The sequence below is a fragment of the Takifugu rubripes genome, chromosome 13, assembly GCF_901000725.2.
Source record: "Takifugu rubripes chromosome 13, fTakRub1.2, whole genome shotgun sequence".
Classification (NCBI taxonomy): Eukaryota; Metazoa; Chordata; class Actinopteri; order Tetraodontiformes; family Tetraodontidae; genus Takifugu; species Takifugu rubripes.
The window spans coordinates 5,986,376-6,002,379 of record NC_042297.1 but is presented as its reverse complement, the minus strand read 5'-3'; the positions used below and the strand labels follow the sequence as shown (position 1 = coordinate 6,002,379).

The 16,004-nt window shown below is 40.0% G+C and overlaps 4 protein-coding genes across 8 annotated transcripts; 2 read left to right on the top strand and 2 right to left on the bottom strand.

The window, feature by feature from the left end:
• Positions 1-400: 400 nt before the first annotated feature.
• psmc3 (proteasome 26S subunit, ATPase 3) lies at positions 401-1,965 on the bottom strand. The gene is made up of 2 exons (XM_003969465.3): positions 980-1,965; positions 401-831 (listed from the first exon to the last, which is right to left on the bottom strand). The coding sequence occupies exons 1-2, from the start codon at positions 1,922-1,924 to the stop codon at positions 493-495; spliced, it is 1,284 nt and encodes a 427-aa protein (XP_003969514.1). The 5' UTR covers positions 1,925-1,965; the 3' UTR covers positions 401-492.
• Positions 1,952-5,538, top strand: tbp (TATA box binding protein). 2 transcript variants are annotated; one of them, XM_011609581.2, is made up of 10 exons: positions 1,952-2,066; positions 2,227-2,286; positions 2,476-2,683; positions 2,929-3,082; positions 3,199-3,376; positions 3,556-3,643; positions 3,981-4,072; positions 4,203-4,370; positions 4,683-4,777; positions 4,906-5,538. In XM_011609581.2, the coding sequence occupies exons 3-10, from the start codon at positions 2,633-2,635 to the stop codon at positions 4,983-4,985; spliced, it is 906 nt and encodes a 301-aa protein (XP_011607883.1). In that variant the 5' UTR covers positions 1,952-2,066; positions 2,227-2,286; positions 2,476-2,632; the 3' UTR covers positions 4,986-5,538. The 2 variants fall into 2 exon arrangements, with proteins under 2 accessions (XP_011607883.1, NP_001093264.1); NM_001099794.1 differs by lacking the exons at positions 1,952-2,066; positions 2,227-2,286 and having other exon boundaries at positions 2,633-2,683; positions 4,906-4,985.
• Positions 5,539-5,610: 72 nt separating this feature from the next.
• On the bottom strand, positions 5,611-9,440 carry pdcd2 (programmed cell death 2). 2 transcript variants are annotated; one of them, XM_003969488.3, is made up of 8 exons: positions 9,096-9,440; positions 8,687-8,795; positions 8,498-8,554; positions 7,377-7,562; positions 6,864-7,010; positions 6,692-6,792; positions 6,510-6,623; positions 5,611-6,395 (listed from the first exon to the last, which is right to left on the bottom strand). In XM_003969488.3, exons 1-8 carry the CDS (start codon positions 9,294-9,296, stop codon positions 6,213-6,215), a joined length of 1,098 nt encoding a protein of 365 aa, XP_003969537.1. In that variant the 5' UTR covers positions 9,297-9,440; the 3' UTR covers positions 5,611-6,212. The 2 variants fall into 2 exon arrangements, with proteins under 2 accessions (XP_003969537.1, XP_011607904.1); XM_011609602.2 differs by lacking the exon at positions 6,510-6,623.
• Positions 9,441-9,526: 86 nt separating this feature from the next.
• Positions 9,527-13,591, top strand: rhoua (ras homolog family member Ua). 3 transcript variants are annotated; one of them, XM_011609604.2, is made up of 4 exons: positions 9,527-10,105; positions 10,392-10,450; positions 11,033-11,277; positions 11,377-11,541. In XM_011609604.2, exons 1-4 carry the CDS (start codon positions 9,814-9,816, stop codon positions 11,390-11,392), a joined length of 612 nt encoding a protein of 203 aa, XP_011607906.1. In that variant the 5' UTR covers positions 9,527-9,813; the 3' UTR covers positions 11,393-11,541. The 3 variants fall into 3 exon arrangements, with proteins under 3 accessions (XP_011607906.1, XP_011607905.1, XP_003969536.1); XM_011609603.2 differs by having other exon boundaries at positions 9,528-10,105; positions 11,123-11,221; positions 11,377-13,591; XM_003969487.3 differs by having other exon boundaries at positions 9,530-10,105; positions 11,033-11,221; positions 11,377-13,591.
• The last annotated feature ends 2,413 nt before the right edge of the window (positions 13,592-16,004 follow it).

Genomic DNA, 16,004 nt, shown 5'->3' with positions numbered 1-16,004 from the left:
ATCTGCTGGTACATGTTTTTTAAAAATCAAAATGACTTTAGACAAAATTACATACTTTAATGTATTCAATTAAATGTTACCAAAACTCCTACAGAAATTTATACTAGATATTGTATTTTAGAATGTGGTTGGATCAAATGGTATACTGTGCTTGGTATAGAGGTAAGTAAAGACGTAACTTCATTGAGTTATTTGCATATATTTATAAACTGAACAATGAAAGGTCAAAGTTAGGTTTAAGTCATGTTTTATCCACACTTATTAGGTTGATCTTTTGGTCAAGATGTTAATGGTATCTTATGAAAACAGCACCCTAACATTAATACAAAATGTGACAACACTGATCTACTTGTAAAAGCTTTGTTATCTGATTTACAGAGACAACACTCAGACAGGTTACTTTTTTATTAATCTGATTAATCAGCAAGTGTTATTTAATTCACATGTTTTAATAACAAAGGCTCTCTCATATGACAGACACAGCAAGTGTCCTTAGGCGTAGTACTGAAGGTTTGCCTTCTTCTTCGCTTGCACCTCCAGGATTCCCTCCATGTAATCTTCGTGGTTCAACTCTGTGGCCCCACGTCGCAACGCTATCATACCAGCCTCCACACATACAGCTTTGCACTGAGCACCATTGAAGTCGTCGGTGCAGCGAGCCAGCTCCTCGTAGTTGACATCTGGACTGACGTTCATCTTACGGGAGTGAATCTGCATGATGCGAGCTCTGGCCTCCTCGTTTGGCATGGGAAACTCGATCTTTCTGTCCAGGCGCCCTGAACGGAGCAACGCAGGATCCAAGATGTCCACCCTGTTTGTGGCAGCAATTACCTAAAAATACAATTAAAATGTAAGTACAATACTGCCACTGGCCTGACCAAAATAAAATTTTGTTTATTCCATTCTTTTAAGAGAACCCAGCTGCTTTCAAGCAGTTTGGGTATGTGTTTAAACTAGTGTTCTATTAAAGCATCTTTACCTTGACTTGCATATTGGGCTGAAATCCATCCAATTGGTTAAGCAACTCAAGCATGGTCCTCTGCACCTCTCTGTCACCTGCCTTCTCACTGTCAAACCTCTTGGTTCCGATGGCATCTAACTCGTCGATAAAGATGATGGATGGAGCCTTCTCTTTAGCCAGGGCAAAGGCATCCCTCACAAGTTTGGCTCCATCTCCAATAAACATCTGGACCAGCTGAGGACCAGCCAGCTTCAAGAATGTGGCTTTGGTCTGAGCAGCACAGGCCCTGGCGAGGAGAGTCTTCCCAGTTCCGGGGGGGCCATACATTAGCACCCCTTTGGGTGGCTGGATACCCAGGTTTTCGAACTTCTCCTTGTGGTTCATTGGCAAAACGATGGCTTCCACCAACTCCTGGATCTGCTTGTCCAGACCACCAATGTCGCTGTACTGCTCTGTGGGGCGCTCGTCCACCTCCATGGCCTTGACTCTGGAGTCATACTCGGTGGGCAAAGTCTCCAGGATCAGGTAGGAATCTTTGTTGACACCGACCAGGTCTCCTGGCTTCAGCTTCTCTGCGTCGACCAGCCCGATAACGGGAAGGAAATAGGTCTGTCGTGTGGAGGTTTTAATGACGGCGCACTTTCCTTTTCTCTGAGAGTCCAGATCTACATTGGCCCCGTCCTCTTCTTGGTCGTTGGGGTCCACATCAAGCAACTCAATTACATTAGACACCAGGTACGGCAGGGTTTTGTTCACCTTTATCTTCTCCGTGTTTTCTTTTATCTTATCCTTCATTGCCTGAAGCTCGTGGGTCACTCGCAGCACTTCGCTCTTCATAATCTTAATTTCGCTGTCGAGGAGACGAGTTCGCTGAACAATCTCCTCCGTGGACATTTTTAATACTTCTTCGCCAATTCCATCTTCCACTTCGTCCCAAACTGATTTGTCACTCAGCGACGCCATCTTTGTTCTGTTTCGGTGAACTGTGACGCAGCGGAAAAGAAATATTTAACTTCCGGAAGCTGCTGACGTTCCAGCGCCTAACTAAAATCAGACGAAACTAAGCTGTGTCAGTTCTTTTGTGTCTCACATTTCGACTGCTTCTGTAAGTTGGAATTTACTGTGGTGCACTTGTACATTACAAAGCTGCTTGCAAAGAGTTTAGCTAATTACTGTTAATTATCTACATTGATGACTGCATGTTAGCTGCTGCGGCTAATTCTAGCATGGGAGCTAACCACTTGTGATAATCTGCATCGTTTCAGAAATTGTCGATACTTCCCGCCGTAGAACATGGCTCTAACGCTGGGTGCATGATTCACACGGTAAAAAGACCTGATATATATCAAGGCTCACTAATACGATTGAGCCAATCTTGGTAACATTAAGGTTAAATATTTTTAGCAATAAGTTGTGCGTGCCGCAGTAGTTTGCGTTTAGTTCACTAATCTTAAATCATTAATAGTGGTGACATACTTGTCTGTTGAAACTGTTGCTTTTTCCAATCTTTCTAGGGGGAGTGTGAGAAGAAGCAATAAAATTGGTGGATCTGCAGAGCCTTCTGTTTGGGTTTGACATTTATACTAAGAAACGGCTTCGAGGAACCAGATTTAAGTCATCTTGCTTCTGTTACTTCCTGCTATTTGGTAGCAGTGAACTACTGCAGAAGAGATGGACCAGAATAACAGTATACCAGGCTTCCAAGGACTGGCATCCCCCCAGGTATGCGTGACACCTTTGGTAGCAAAATAGCTCAAAGAATGATTCTAATGACATTTTCAGTACATGTTGACCAATTGGCCAAGAGTTGTATTACATTTTTGAGATCTTCTGGATTCTGGAAGGACTTTGATCTTAGCCTATGATTTCAGGAAGATCAAAGCCCCTTGATTTTGTTCATAATGCAACCTACTATGTTGTGTTTTATTGGCAATGCCATTTTTCTTTTTGCTCTTGGTCTTCTGTAGGGCGCCATGACACCAAGTATGCCTATCTTCAGTCCTATGATGCCGTATGGCTCGGGCCTGACACCCCAACCTGTCCAGAACACCAACAGTTTGTCTATACTGGAGGAACAGCAGAGGCAGCAACAGCAACAACAAGCACAGCAGGCAAACACAGGTATAACGATTCATATTTTCTCGAGTCTGAAATTCAAGAATTTTATTTTTTAGTTGAATTTTTATCAATATTTAATCTGTATTGAATATGTGTTTGGGTGGAAAACTACTCTTTAGGGATTCCTGGAACATCAGGAACAACCCCACAGCTTTTCCATTCCCAGGCAGTTGCAGGCACAACAACCACAGCGCTACCAGGAAATACGCCACTGTACAACACCCCACTGACTCCTATGACCCCAATTACACCAGCCACACCAGCTTCAGAGAGCTCTGGGATTGTACCACAGCTACAGTATGTTGAAATGGCCAAAGTGTCTTTTTATGAAGTGTTTCACACTTGACTTTACCTTTTTAGGCTCCTCATTTGAATATATATGCTCAAATTGTCAAGGTTGGAATTAATCACATTACAGATACCAGCAGCTCCTGGATAACTTTTCTTAATATGCTTCTTATTCTTTCTGCTATTAGAAACATAGTATCTACAGTAAATCTGGGCTGTAAACTGGATTTAAAGACAATTGCTCTGAGAGCCAGGAATGCAGAATACAATCCAAAGGTGAGACTTGCATGCCAAACTACTTTCAACAAAAAAAATGATTTAACATTTGTCACGTTTAGAATATACAGATCAATGATCCCTTTGCAACAGCTCAAACTCCATCTGCCATGCTGATAATACACAGCATATGTATATATATATATATATATTTTATTTTTTTTTTTATTATTATTATTATTATGATGCCTAGGGAATAGTCACCCAACCATTATTATCCAGTAACTTAAATCACTCAATTGATTTGCTAACACAATGAGAATTTTACAGTCGCAAAAGAACTGTATAAGTAAGAACTATTGCTTGTTTTCATCACGGCTCTCAATTTCTTGCTTAGCGTTTTGCTGCTGTCATCATGAGAATACGAGAACCCAGGACTACTGCTCTCATTTTCAGTTCTGGGAAGATGGTCTGCACAGGAGCCAAGAGGTTAGCTTTAGCCTTAGGTAGCTTTATATAGATAATGCAGTAGTTTATCTTTTACAGGGCAATTCTTTCTTGCTTGCTGAGTATTTGATTCCTTCACGTTTTTCTGTGTCACATCCGCCCCTATCTACAGTGAGGAGCAGTCAAGGTTAGCTGCCAGAAAATACGCTCGTGTGGTGCAGAAGCTTGGCTTTCCTGCTAAGTTCTTGGACTTTAAAATACAAAACATGGTGGGAAGCTGTGATGTGAGGTTCCCAATCCGACTGGAAGGATTAGTCCTGACGCATCAGCAGTTTAGCAGGTAACATTTTTCAGTTTTGTGAACAAGTAATGTTTAGTCTCATAGTTTGCACTTAATTCAAATGATGTGCTTTAAAAAAAGAGTTTTGACTATTTAAATGTATCAGTTAAAACAGGCACTGCATTTGTTGTGGTAAAGATAACTGTTAAAAAATGTCACCTAATCCTGTATCTCAAAATTATTGTGTTTTGTAATAGCAATCAATTTGGAGGCTGTATTCACTGTTCAGACTGTTAGAGGGGTTTTGCTTAATTTTTGAACAGTTCAGCTAATCACTGTAATGATTTAATTAAAACCCTTTGTGTGTTCAAGCTATGAACCAGAGCTTTTTCCTGGACTGATTTACCGAATGATCAAACCCAGAATTGTCTTGCTCATCTTTGTTTCTGGGAAAGTTGTACTCACAGGTAAATGCCTATAATTTTGACTTTTGAGAAGTTGAGATTGCCTCATTTAAACAACTGTTAATGGAAGACATATTTGTAAAAAAAAAAATCTTCAAAAAGTAAACTATGACTTACATTCTGTTTTAAAGGTGCCAAGGTGAGAGCAGAAATTTATGAAGCATTTGAAAACATCTATCCCATTCTCAAAGGCTTCCGCAAGACGACGTAGGACCTACAGATACTTCTTTTACTTTATTCCCAACCCCTTCCTGTAATACTAAAACTCCTTGACCTGTAAAATTGGAGTGCTGGAAAGGGTTGTTTTACAAGGACATACATTCTTTTTTTAAATTAAAAATACTTAAAAAAACCAAACTTTTCCACATTTTTCATTTTGACATCACTTGCTTTTTGCTCTATTTTGCCTAATTTTTATTATCTTCCTTTCATTGTACATACGTTTGTAAAGAAGTGTAAAAACCAGATTAGAAGCAGTCCAGTGGGACTTTGTTTGGAACAATTTAAATAGTTTTAAACCTTTTGTTTTTATTCATCACCTCTTTCCTAAAGTTTATTTCTGATATTCCCTATTGAGTATTTGCCAAATTGTTACTTTTGGAAAATGTTTTGGGTGAAACAAACATTTTGTTGTTTTATTGTCCCCATTAGTATTTCCTCAGTCAAGGTTTGCTCTTAGTTTCATTGAAAGTTTAAGACTAAGACCGGATGTATTCCACTTGTTAAGTCTATATTTCACCAGGAAATAAACCATATAAATTATCGACTTTGCAAGTCCCATTAATTTTATGAGCACTAAAACACATGGCCAATAAATGTGTTAGTATGTAGAGCAGTATTTTAAAGTGTTTTTATTCCTTTTTGCCAGAATGAATGGCTTCAGTTTTCAAGGATCATACTTTTTTCAATACAGATGACTTTAAATGTTCAGGTTTTTAACTTGGTGTGCATCACAGACAAGTAAAACAGTTTTTGCTCTAATTTAGTCCCACTGTATGGCAATAAAGACATTTTTTCCATTTTGAAATTGTTAAATGTCTGTTTCACTCAAAGGTCGCTAAATGTGTCCTATGTTGTGAATAAATGTAAATATTGACTTATACTGATTTTTTTCTGTCATTTCATTGTCAATTTGGAAATGGGCCCTTATCAGATAAATTCAAATATCTACGTCACTTTCTTATATACAGAAAAAGCTTATGTAAGTATGCATTTACAAACAACAAAACAATTACTTTCTAAAATGTCGCTTTACAGACATTACTTCTAAATATATTGTGTTCAAATCTTTGTGTAATAAAGAACACAGCAATATATTTACTGAACACACATCAGGAATTTTAAATATAGAGGAAACCTGAAATGAAAATAATTGAGATTCAATTGAATGTGAGTAAGCCAACAGCTGGACAGAAAATCAAGAGATTTCTGAAGTCCATCACACATGAGGATTTTCTGAGTGTATGTGTTCTGAGATGAAGTCCTGTTTCCAGATGAACTCAGAGATGTATCGGTCTCCTTGGTTACAGCTTACAGAACATGTGTAAACTGCCAGCGTCCCCCAGTCAATACTCATCCCCATGGAGTCCACAGAAAGGCTGTTCAACAGCTGGGGCATCACCTACAGACAAATTTATGATCAATACTTCTCCTCAGCAGATACACACACATCTACCCACATAGAAACACACTAAGAATCTTCTCAGAGACAATAGCCTGAAAATAGCCCGACTACCTGAAATTCAAAGCATCTGGGGGCACCACAAGTGCATAGCGGGATATCATTATCTGAAGGGATATGCTGAGAAGAGACCCAAAGAGGAGAGCCCCCTCGACTGTAACGTAACACCTGAATGTCACAAAACAGCATTAGATGGATGGACATTTGAGACATTTTATACACTTGTATTTTGTTACCTGGTGAGGTTCTGATGCTATTTTCTTCTTAAACTGCTGGAATACTTTGTTATCTTCAGTTTCATGCATTGCCACCTCCTCTAGGTCTGCCTCTGTCAGGGCTGCAGGAAAAAAAAAAGATTTAATCAGGCTAATCAAGTTAAAATAAAATAAAATTAATTTTACACCTTACAGCCTACTATGGAAGAATGTAGCGCACTCCGTTCCTCTTCAACCACTGTTGTATCTATCTCTGCTTCATCTACCTCCTCCTCTTCAGGTTCAGTGACCAGCTCATACTCACGAAACAGGAATGGTGAAGTTTTTACAGTGGTTGTTTCTACACAGACAGAAAACACAAATTGAAGTTTTAAGCCAGGAATTAACACAACAGAATGCTGGACTAAATCTACAGAATCACCATCATCTCCTTAATGTTTTTTTTTTTAATTATTATTATTTATTGTGTGGGCACAATGGTTGTTTTGTAACTCTCCTGTAGCATTTGAGGTCTAAGTTCTAAATATGTGGGAGCAGAATTTAATTTTCTACAGAAAAAAAAGAGAACAGCACTCTAATCTCGATGACTCGTTCATTTATTAACATTAACATCAAAAAAATTGCAGCCTGCATCGAATGTGAGCAGTTCTAACAAGTAAATATTGAAAACTAACTGGTGTTAGTAAGAACTATGCCTGTCACATACCTGGGCTGCTACACTCCTTCTTGTGTGTGTGTTTCCAGTGGACAGTCTGGTGGTGTTTTCCACAGTAGGTCACCATGTGGCAGCGAGAGCAGGCCTTGTTTCCAAGGCAACCACACACCCAACAAAGCTTCAACCCGGAGAGTAACATACTGTGGTCTGCTTCCGAGTTATCGGTGGGTTCCTCCTCTGATGGGGTCAAAAACAGTATTCATTTATCTGGAAATATTCTGCATATGACATTTTATTTTCTATTTACACAGCAGCTGCTATTATTGTACAACTGTGCATGGGGGACAAAGTTCTTTGATTGATTCTATAAACTGTACCAAAATCAGATTACCCAAGTTACTAACCTGAGTTAAACGTAATCTGATTTTTTTTAAAAATCACATTTATTCCACAAATGTCATGCGATGCTCAATTGTTACCAAGAGGCCAATGTGTTCCAAGAAAATAACCCCCATACCATTACACCACCTACAGCAGCCTGAAATTGATACAAGGATGGCAGGATGGATCCATGCTTTCACCTTGTTTACATCAAATTCTGACTATACCATCTGTGTCTTGCAGCTGTAAATCAAGGTAACATTTTTTTGATCTTCCATTTGTCCAGTTTTGGTGAACCTGTGCGAATTGTAGGCTCACTTTCCTGTTCTTAGCTGAGAAAAGAAGCAGTGCTGTGATATTCTTCATTCCTTGGTTGTAGCGAGTGATTTTTGAGTTACACTTCTCTTTCTATCATCTTGAACCAGTCTGCCCATTTTCCTCTGACACACATCAATATGGCCACATGACTGACACTCACCATTTTTACTTTTTTGGACCATCTTCTGGAAAAAGACTGCGTGCATAAATTCAGATCAGCAGTTTCTGGAACCCTGGAACCCACCCATCAGGCACCAACAAACATACCATGCTCGAATTCCCTTAAATGCTATTTCTTCCCCATTCTGTTGCTCAGTTTAAGCATCAGGAAGTAGTCTTTGCCATGTCTACATGCTTTAATAAAGTGTGTTGTGGCCATGTGATCAGCTGAGTAGCTACTTGTGTTAACAAGCAATTGAACTAATAATGTGGCTAATGAGCGTACACTGATTTGGTAACATTCTGGCACAAACCTGGTGGAGGGTTGAAGGGGTAGAACTCATTCCTCCTAGGTAGCTGACTTCTGAAAACTGAGACAAACACAGATCTAGAGGACGTGTTTAGGAAATGACTTACAAGAGCAAAGACTAAACAGATTTGAGCTGAAGTGTCAATTCTGCTCTGCTGTGAATATAAAGTAGCAACAGAAGTAATACTGTTACCTTTTATACAGCTGTTGTTGTTACATGTGTAGCATTTGTCTGTTTTGCAGCAGAACACAAAAACTGTTCTATGGAAACTTCTCTCCAGGCCAAAAATTGGTGCATACACCTAAAAACAGGATAGAACGAGATTAAGTAACCACACAGAGGGGTTAATACAACTCAAAGTTTTAGGTTTAGTTACAACTCAGCTTAATACCACGTTCAGCGTGGTATGAAGATGAAGCATCGGTTAACAATCTTGAAATTTAGTTATGGATTTACTCATTTAAGAATAATAATAAAAGTTTATCACACCAGTCTCTATCAATAAGCTCACAAGTTTAAATGACGACCACAGACTCCATGAAATATTAAGCATGTATGTTAAGGGGTAACCATAATTTAGGATGATCTCGTTGCCACTTACCTGCAGCAGAAAGGCCATTGGCAGGCGGCATACCTCACACTCTAGCTCGTGTGGTGAAGGTAAGTTTCTCTGGCTGAGCCACGCAGGCCTTCCTCCGACTTTACTCGGAAACTGTGGAGGCAGGAGTCGCCAGTGCTTCGCCTCCTCCAGGAAACCCAGAACCACTTCTGGTGGTGTCGAATTCGTATCCCTTGACATCATAAAAACTCAGTCTGCCATTTAAACAAGGTATTTTAACAATATGTAGACGGAGTGAGTCAAGACAACTGTATCATCTCACGCCCACGTCCGAATCGTGGGTGCACCCCAAAAAACTTTCCGTAGGAAAACAAGATCAAATTTCTGTTCCGCTGTTGTCCGATTGTAATTTAAAATTCCGCGTAAACGCACGCACGCACACACGCGCGCGCTCGCTCGCTGTGAGTGGTGTCACTTGAGCAGAGCTTGGCACTGGTCTATCCGTAGGAGGACTAACCGGACGCAGATCGTCAGAAAAAGTTAGCAATAAGTGAATATACGTTCTTTTTGAATGGACATTATCTCTTAGAACGGACATACAAGATTCAGCTCTGGCTGACTTAGAGATTGTAAATCTTTTTTTATTTAACCATGGGAACTAAAGTGAAGCAGCAGCCGAGTTATTTGACTAACCCTAACCGCGATAGGTTCACCCGGCATACAGCGCAGGACTCGGCGATGTGAAGTCTCTTGGAGCTTCATGTCACCCTCGTCGCCAGTGCAGAGTCCTCTTCGGGGCAATGAAGGCTACAAGTCTACGCCTGTGTCCTTCGCTCCGCCTGTTCCCCCGAGGAGGATCCGGAGTCAGGACAGGAGCTCCGGCAGGACGCGGCGGTCGACGCTGGGGCCAGAATCAGCGAGAGGAGCTGAGAGGCGAGTGAAGTGCGTGCTGGTGGGCGATGGAGCGGTGGGCAAAACCAGCCTGGTCGTGAGCTACACCACCAATGGCTATCCCACCGAGTACGTGCCGACTGCGTTTGACAACTTCTCAGGTGAAGACCTTTAAATAATAACTGAAATTCACCTTTATCCATTAAACTGCCAAATGTGTGACTAAATAAACACTGCAACCTCCAATATCATAATTCCATGCAGAACAACCACCATATAGTTTTATTGGAGATATTTTCCAGCTAATAAGGCAAAAAAAAAGGATTTTTACAGATCATCTGTCCTTAAACTTTGAGAAATTCTCTTTTCTCTCATTCATTTTTTTAACAACGTGTAAAAAGTAATAAGTTAAAAATTGTGTCTTATTTTGTGTGTGCATGTGGGTAGCGGTGGTATCAGTGGAAGGGAAGCCAGTCAAACTGCAGCTCTGTGACACAGCTGGCCAGGTCAGTGATCTTTACATACATACACATGCACGCACACAAATGCACACACAAACACACGCACGCTGGCTGAGAGTACAAGAGAGCAGCGTTTCGAGTTTAGGTGGAACAATGACTGACCTGAGGAACTGATGGCCAGAGAGAAACTATTCATTCTGTGTTACAATAGATATGTGTTAAATATGGTTGCAGTCCAGCACACAGGAAGTTTTTGGGATTTTCTTTCTTTGGACGTCTCTGATGAAGCAAGTCTGTTAAATGTGATATGTGATAATTGTTTCAAAGGGGCAGATGTGTCTGGGGCCCATTCATTATGTGTGGACAACAGCAAAAACTGTTTGTCTCTACATGAGAGGAGGCTCACAGCCAGAGGAAGGACAGAGTGGAAGATAAAAGTCGAGGGATGGAAAGTCAGGAAGGACAGATGGGACATTTCCCAAGTTAATCATCTCTTGTTAAAATGACATCACTCAGGAACAGACAATCCAATTCAACTAGTTTTTCTGCTTGATATTAAAAAAGAAAAACATTTTACTGAGTAACAAACTGCCTTTGCTTCATCTTCACTGTCTTGACTTCATCCAGGAAGAGTTTGACAAGTTGCGGCCCCTGTGTTACACCAGTGCAGATGTGTTCCTGCTGTGCTTCAGCGTAGTTAGTCCCACCTCTTTCCAGAATGTTCCTGAGAAGTGGGTCCCAGAGATCCGAAAGTATGTCCCCTTTGCACCACTCATCCTCGTTGGGACACAGTCTGACCTACGAGAAGATGTCAAGGTGGAACAACTGTATTCTGTGCTGATACGCATGATACGTAGACATGATACGCAGTGGTAACAGAGTTTTCAAAATGCAAGATGAAGCATAAACATGCTAAGACCTGAGATGCACATTTAAGCTGATCGATTATTTCAAAATTTTCCTCCATTTAGGTTCTCATTGACCTAGCAAAGTTCTGGGAGCGACCTGTGCAGCCGGCAGATGCGCAGGCATGTGCAGTGGAGATTGGAGCTGTGGCCTATATGGAGTGCTCCTCACTGACCCAAAAGAATCTGAAGGAAGTGTTTGACACAGCCATTCTGGCCAGCCTACAGAGCTGCAGCTCTGACAAGCACCCGCAAGAGAAACAGAAATGGCAAAAGCGAAGACAGACACCTGACAAAATGAAGAGTCTATCTAAGTCTTGGTGGAAGAGGTACTGCTGTATGACCTAGAACAGCCCCGCTGCCAGTTGGATCTCATTTTGGCTTTTTTCTTTATTGGGATTCCATCAATGCAGATGTTAGCTTTGCCTAAAATGCTGAACATGATCTCAGCAAGACTACGGCTGAAAGCTGAACAGAAAGTTCCAGGTCTATTTTTCCTGGTAATTGTGATTGGATGAGATCTACTGCTGTGCAGCAGCCGTCCCACAAGCGCTAATTAAACATGCTTTATCACTCTCATAACCAGGATGGAACAACGGATGGAGTCCAACAGGAGAATGTTTGGAAAATGTTGAGTAAATCTTTGGTTGCAGCTTGACTCTCAGGACACCAGACTCCCCACCATGCTGTCTTCTGGTCCCTGTATTGTCTGTTTGTTTCAAATTGTGAGTAAATCATAGGATACCATCCATATATTCTCTTTAACTGTGGTCAAGCTAAGAACCTAATTTGTCTTATGAGTGGTGACCATTAGACAATTCCCGATTTATTTTGGTGCCTGGTATAGTTGGTCTATTAAAGGATTTCACTTTCTCCTTTAAACTGTTCATGAAAAGCCTTAGTTTATTTTAAATTCCAGTCTTCTTTGTGTCTGCATTTGTTTTAATTCATGCTGATGAAATTTCTCCCCCTCATGTTTTTGTCAATGTAATCATGACTACTAGCTGTCAAAAACACGAAGAAGACAGAATCTTAGCTTCACATATTTTTTGTGCTCTACATGCTTCATTAACTGCCTTTAGTTTGTGATTGTGTTTTTTGAATTTAATAGATTTTAAAATATTTGTAGCCAGAAAAAATTACACTGATATTGGATTTTCTCAGGACTTTTTGAGGACAAGCACCCATCTTGTTCAATATTTTAGTTCTTTAGTTAGTTCTGTAGAGTTCTGACATGAAGACTGTTGCTGCAGCCAGTTTTTCTGCAGAAGCTGTGACATAAGTGAGTGAGTGGGATCACTGTGTCAACATTTTACTCAGCAAATGCTTTGTTTCTCGCTGCAGAAGAAGCATAATAAGTTGCTTGTCTTGCTGTTTGCATGTATTCTTGGAACAGGGTGGATTTTAGTAGGGTAAAGGTTATGATGTCCATTACAGTAGCTGCTATTTAATGAAGCCTGTCATCACTAAACTTGATTACACACATAATATTGATCACAATATTATTTATACTGAAAACAATACTTGGGTTTCTCACAGAGCTGGAGAACTCCAGATTTGTTTTTATCATTTCCACAGATGATGACGATAGAGGCCACAACAAAACCGCTTAATATCCCCTAATGGTGATTTGAATATGCACCAGCTTTGTAATGTTGAACAGATTGAACTCTGAAGGTGAACTATTTTTGGAGAAAAAGTTTTGACTGACTCTGTGTTTTGTTAAGGTTTTGACACAATTTTGTGGTTTTTTTATGTGATATATTAACGATGTGGTGATGGACGACTAAAGTGGGATGAACAGATATGAGTGAGCAGGGAGCAGAGGAAATCAACCACCATGCCGACTGTCTCTGATTTAGATTGATCCACATATACAGACAAGTTCTCTTTAATTGTGGACTTGATTGAGACAATCACTCATCCAAATACATGGAAATTTGCTATGACAGCATGACTGGTTTCAGGTCAAAGAATTCCACACCCTGGAAGGGGGGAATGGATAGAATGATTCATTCTTGAGATTTAATGGTTTAATTGGTTTGGATATCACTCAAAACAGACGTGAGCTCCCTCACATGGGACACCAGCTGAGAACCAAGTCACTCAGCTGGAGAGAAACATCACAGTGATTTCTGTTTTTTCCTCATGTAAAAATATTGTAACAGAAGGATAATGCTGCAGGAATCTGCTGATGGTGATGTTCCAAAATCTGGTCAGCAATTACACAAAGATATTTTTCTGCAGAGGTTTTAGAAATAAAGAATATTTGACTGCTTAATTTTGTGTGTTTGATTATTTTTCTAAGAGGACAAATTCATGAATTTGGCTTCATAGCTGCTTACTAAATAGCTTTCACAAACTGCAACTACACAGTTTACTTTCTATCTTCACTGGAGTTGTAGTGATTTTTTCATATATAGGATACAAGAGCCATGCTGTGCTCAGCTGATGCACATCATGAGGCAGGAAGTGATTTTTTTGGGGGACACAGAGAAACAAAGTAGATGAGTCAGATTGAGACCACAGAAACTTCAGACAGGATCATTGTCAATAGAATCTGGTTTCATAGTCTTAGAAGTTATGCAAGTGCTTTATTTTGAAGTTTGTCATGTGACATTTGCTGAGTGGTGTCTCTCTTCTTAGATGCTGTGTGTGTGAGTGTGTGTGTGTGTGTGTGTGTGTGTGTGTGTGTGTGTGTGTGTGTTGGGGGGGTGTATACACTGATTAACTTTGTCTTGGAAACCAACTGTTTTGCTCTACCTGACAAGCATTTCTCCGTGCTGTGAATGGCAACTCTGTTGTGGTTATATGAGCTTCGATTTTCTCTTCTCAGTTTCATTTGCTGACATTTATCAACTTTTAAAGCATTAAAGCAAAGTCTGTTCTTCAAAATGTAATGGCATAAAGGCATATTTTTCTAAGCTTCATTGGATCAAAGCAGACAGTGAAGAAATTGTAAGTTAATGTTTAACAGGAAAGTGGTCCGAAGACAATAAAATTAGACAAAAACACCTGATATTATGTTGCCCTGTTGTTTACATGTCATTAATGGACTCATGAGTCCAGAACAGACAGAAACATGTAAAATGTTACCTCACATGTAGACACATTGTGACAGTAGAAAGATGCTAGTGCTGAAGGCAATAATCAACATTGTGTGTGTGTGTGTGTGTGTGTGTGTGTGTGTGTGTGTGTGTGTGTGTGTGTGTGTGTGTGTAGGAGCATTGCATAACATTAAATGACATCAGTCCTGACATTTAACAAGCCCAGGGTGTGTGTGGACAGAATTGTTAAATTAAAAATCCGTTGTTAAGCAAAGACAAAGACAAAATAATTTTAGACAAGGTGGAAAAAGAAAACTTCTGAGTAAATATGTTTGGGTTAGTGAATGAGTACAAAAGTGAGAATTTTACAAGATACAAGTGTTTGAAATTCAACTATTCAGTCGGAGCTGGGAAATCCAGAGTTATGAAATGTTAAAATGATTAATGTGGCATAGAAATAAAAAAATTCAGGAGGTTGAACCAGGGTTTCTTATCAGCTGACTGAAAACCCCTGTGAGGTGAGTGTGTTCTCAACTCCCATCAATGATGTTCATGTGTTTGGAGAGTCACCATAAGTGTAAATATGTATTATGTATCTTGAATTCTTCTTTATAAATAATAGAGTGGGCAGTTTAAATAGAATGACAAACACCTGGAATGCTAACAGAGTGAAACTGCTGTTTTATCTCTGTCCATTTAGCTCCTGCCTCTGGACAAACACACATTTCCTTTCTCAACTTACCACTTTGTTTTCTTTCCTCCGTTTTCCTGTCAAAACTGGTCCTTTATTCTTATTACACCCCTTCTCATGCTATTTTCATTTTTTCCCAGTCATTGGTGGAATAATGTACTGAAATCAAAGAAAGAAAAATGGATGGACAGAGAAGTTAGTGAAGCTCCAGACCTGTCTTAAAGACATAAAGTCCTGGATGTCTTCAAATTTCCTCCTCCTTAACCCAGGAAAAACTGAGGTTATGGTGTTTGGTCCTGAACCTCTTAGGGATAGATTCACTCTAGATGGTATCTAATTAACATCTAGTCTCTCTGTGAGGAATCTAGGAGTAATTTTTGATCAAAATCTCTCCTTCAACTCACACATTAAATTAGTCTCTAGAAGTGCCTTTTTTCATCTGAGAAAAAATCATAAAGATTAGGAAGCTACATGATGCTGAAAAGTTAATTCATGCTTTTGTTACTTCCAGGCTGGACTATTGTAATTCTTTATTATCAGGGTGTCCAAACAACTCTTTAAGAAGCCTCCAGCTGATCCAAAATGGTGCAGCCAGAGTTCTGACAGGTATTGACAAAAGAGATCACATAACTCCTGTAATGGCGTCGCTCCATTGGCTGCCCGTTAAATTTAGAATATTTTTTAAAACCCTTCTTTTGACCTACAAGGTCCTCAGAGGCCTAGCTCCATCCTACCTAGAGGAGCTAGTGATACCTTATCAGCCCAATAGACCGTTCCGCTCTCAGAATGCTGGTCTACTTGTGGTTCCCAGAGTTTCTAGGAGTAGAATGGGGGGCTGAGCATTTAGCTACCAGGCCCCCCTGCTATGGAACCAGCTCCCTGTCCAGGTACGGGAGGCTGACTCCATCGCTACTTTTAAGATCAGACCTAAAACCTACCTCTTTGAAAAAGCTTAT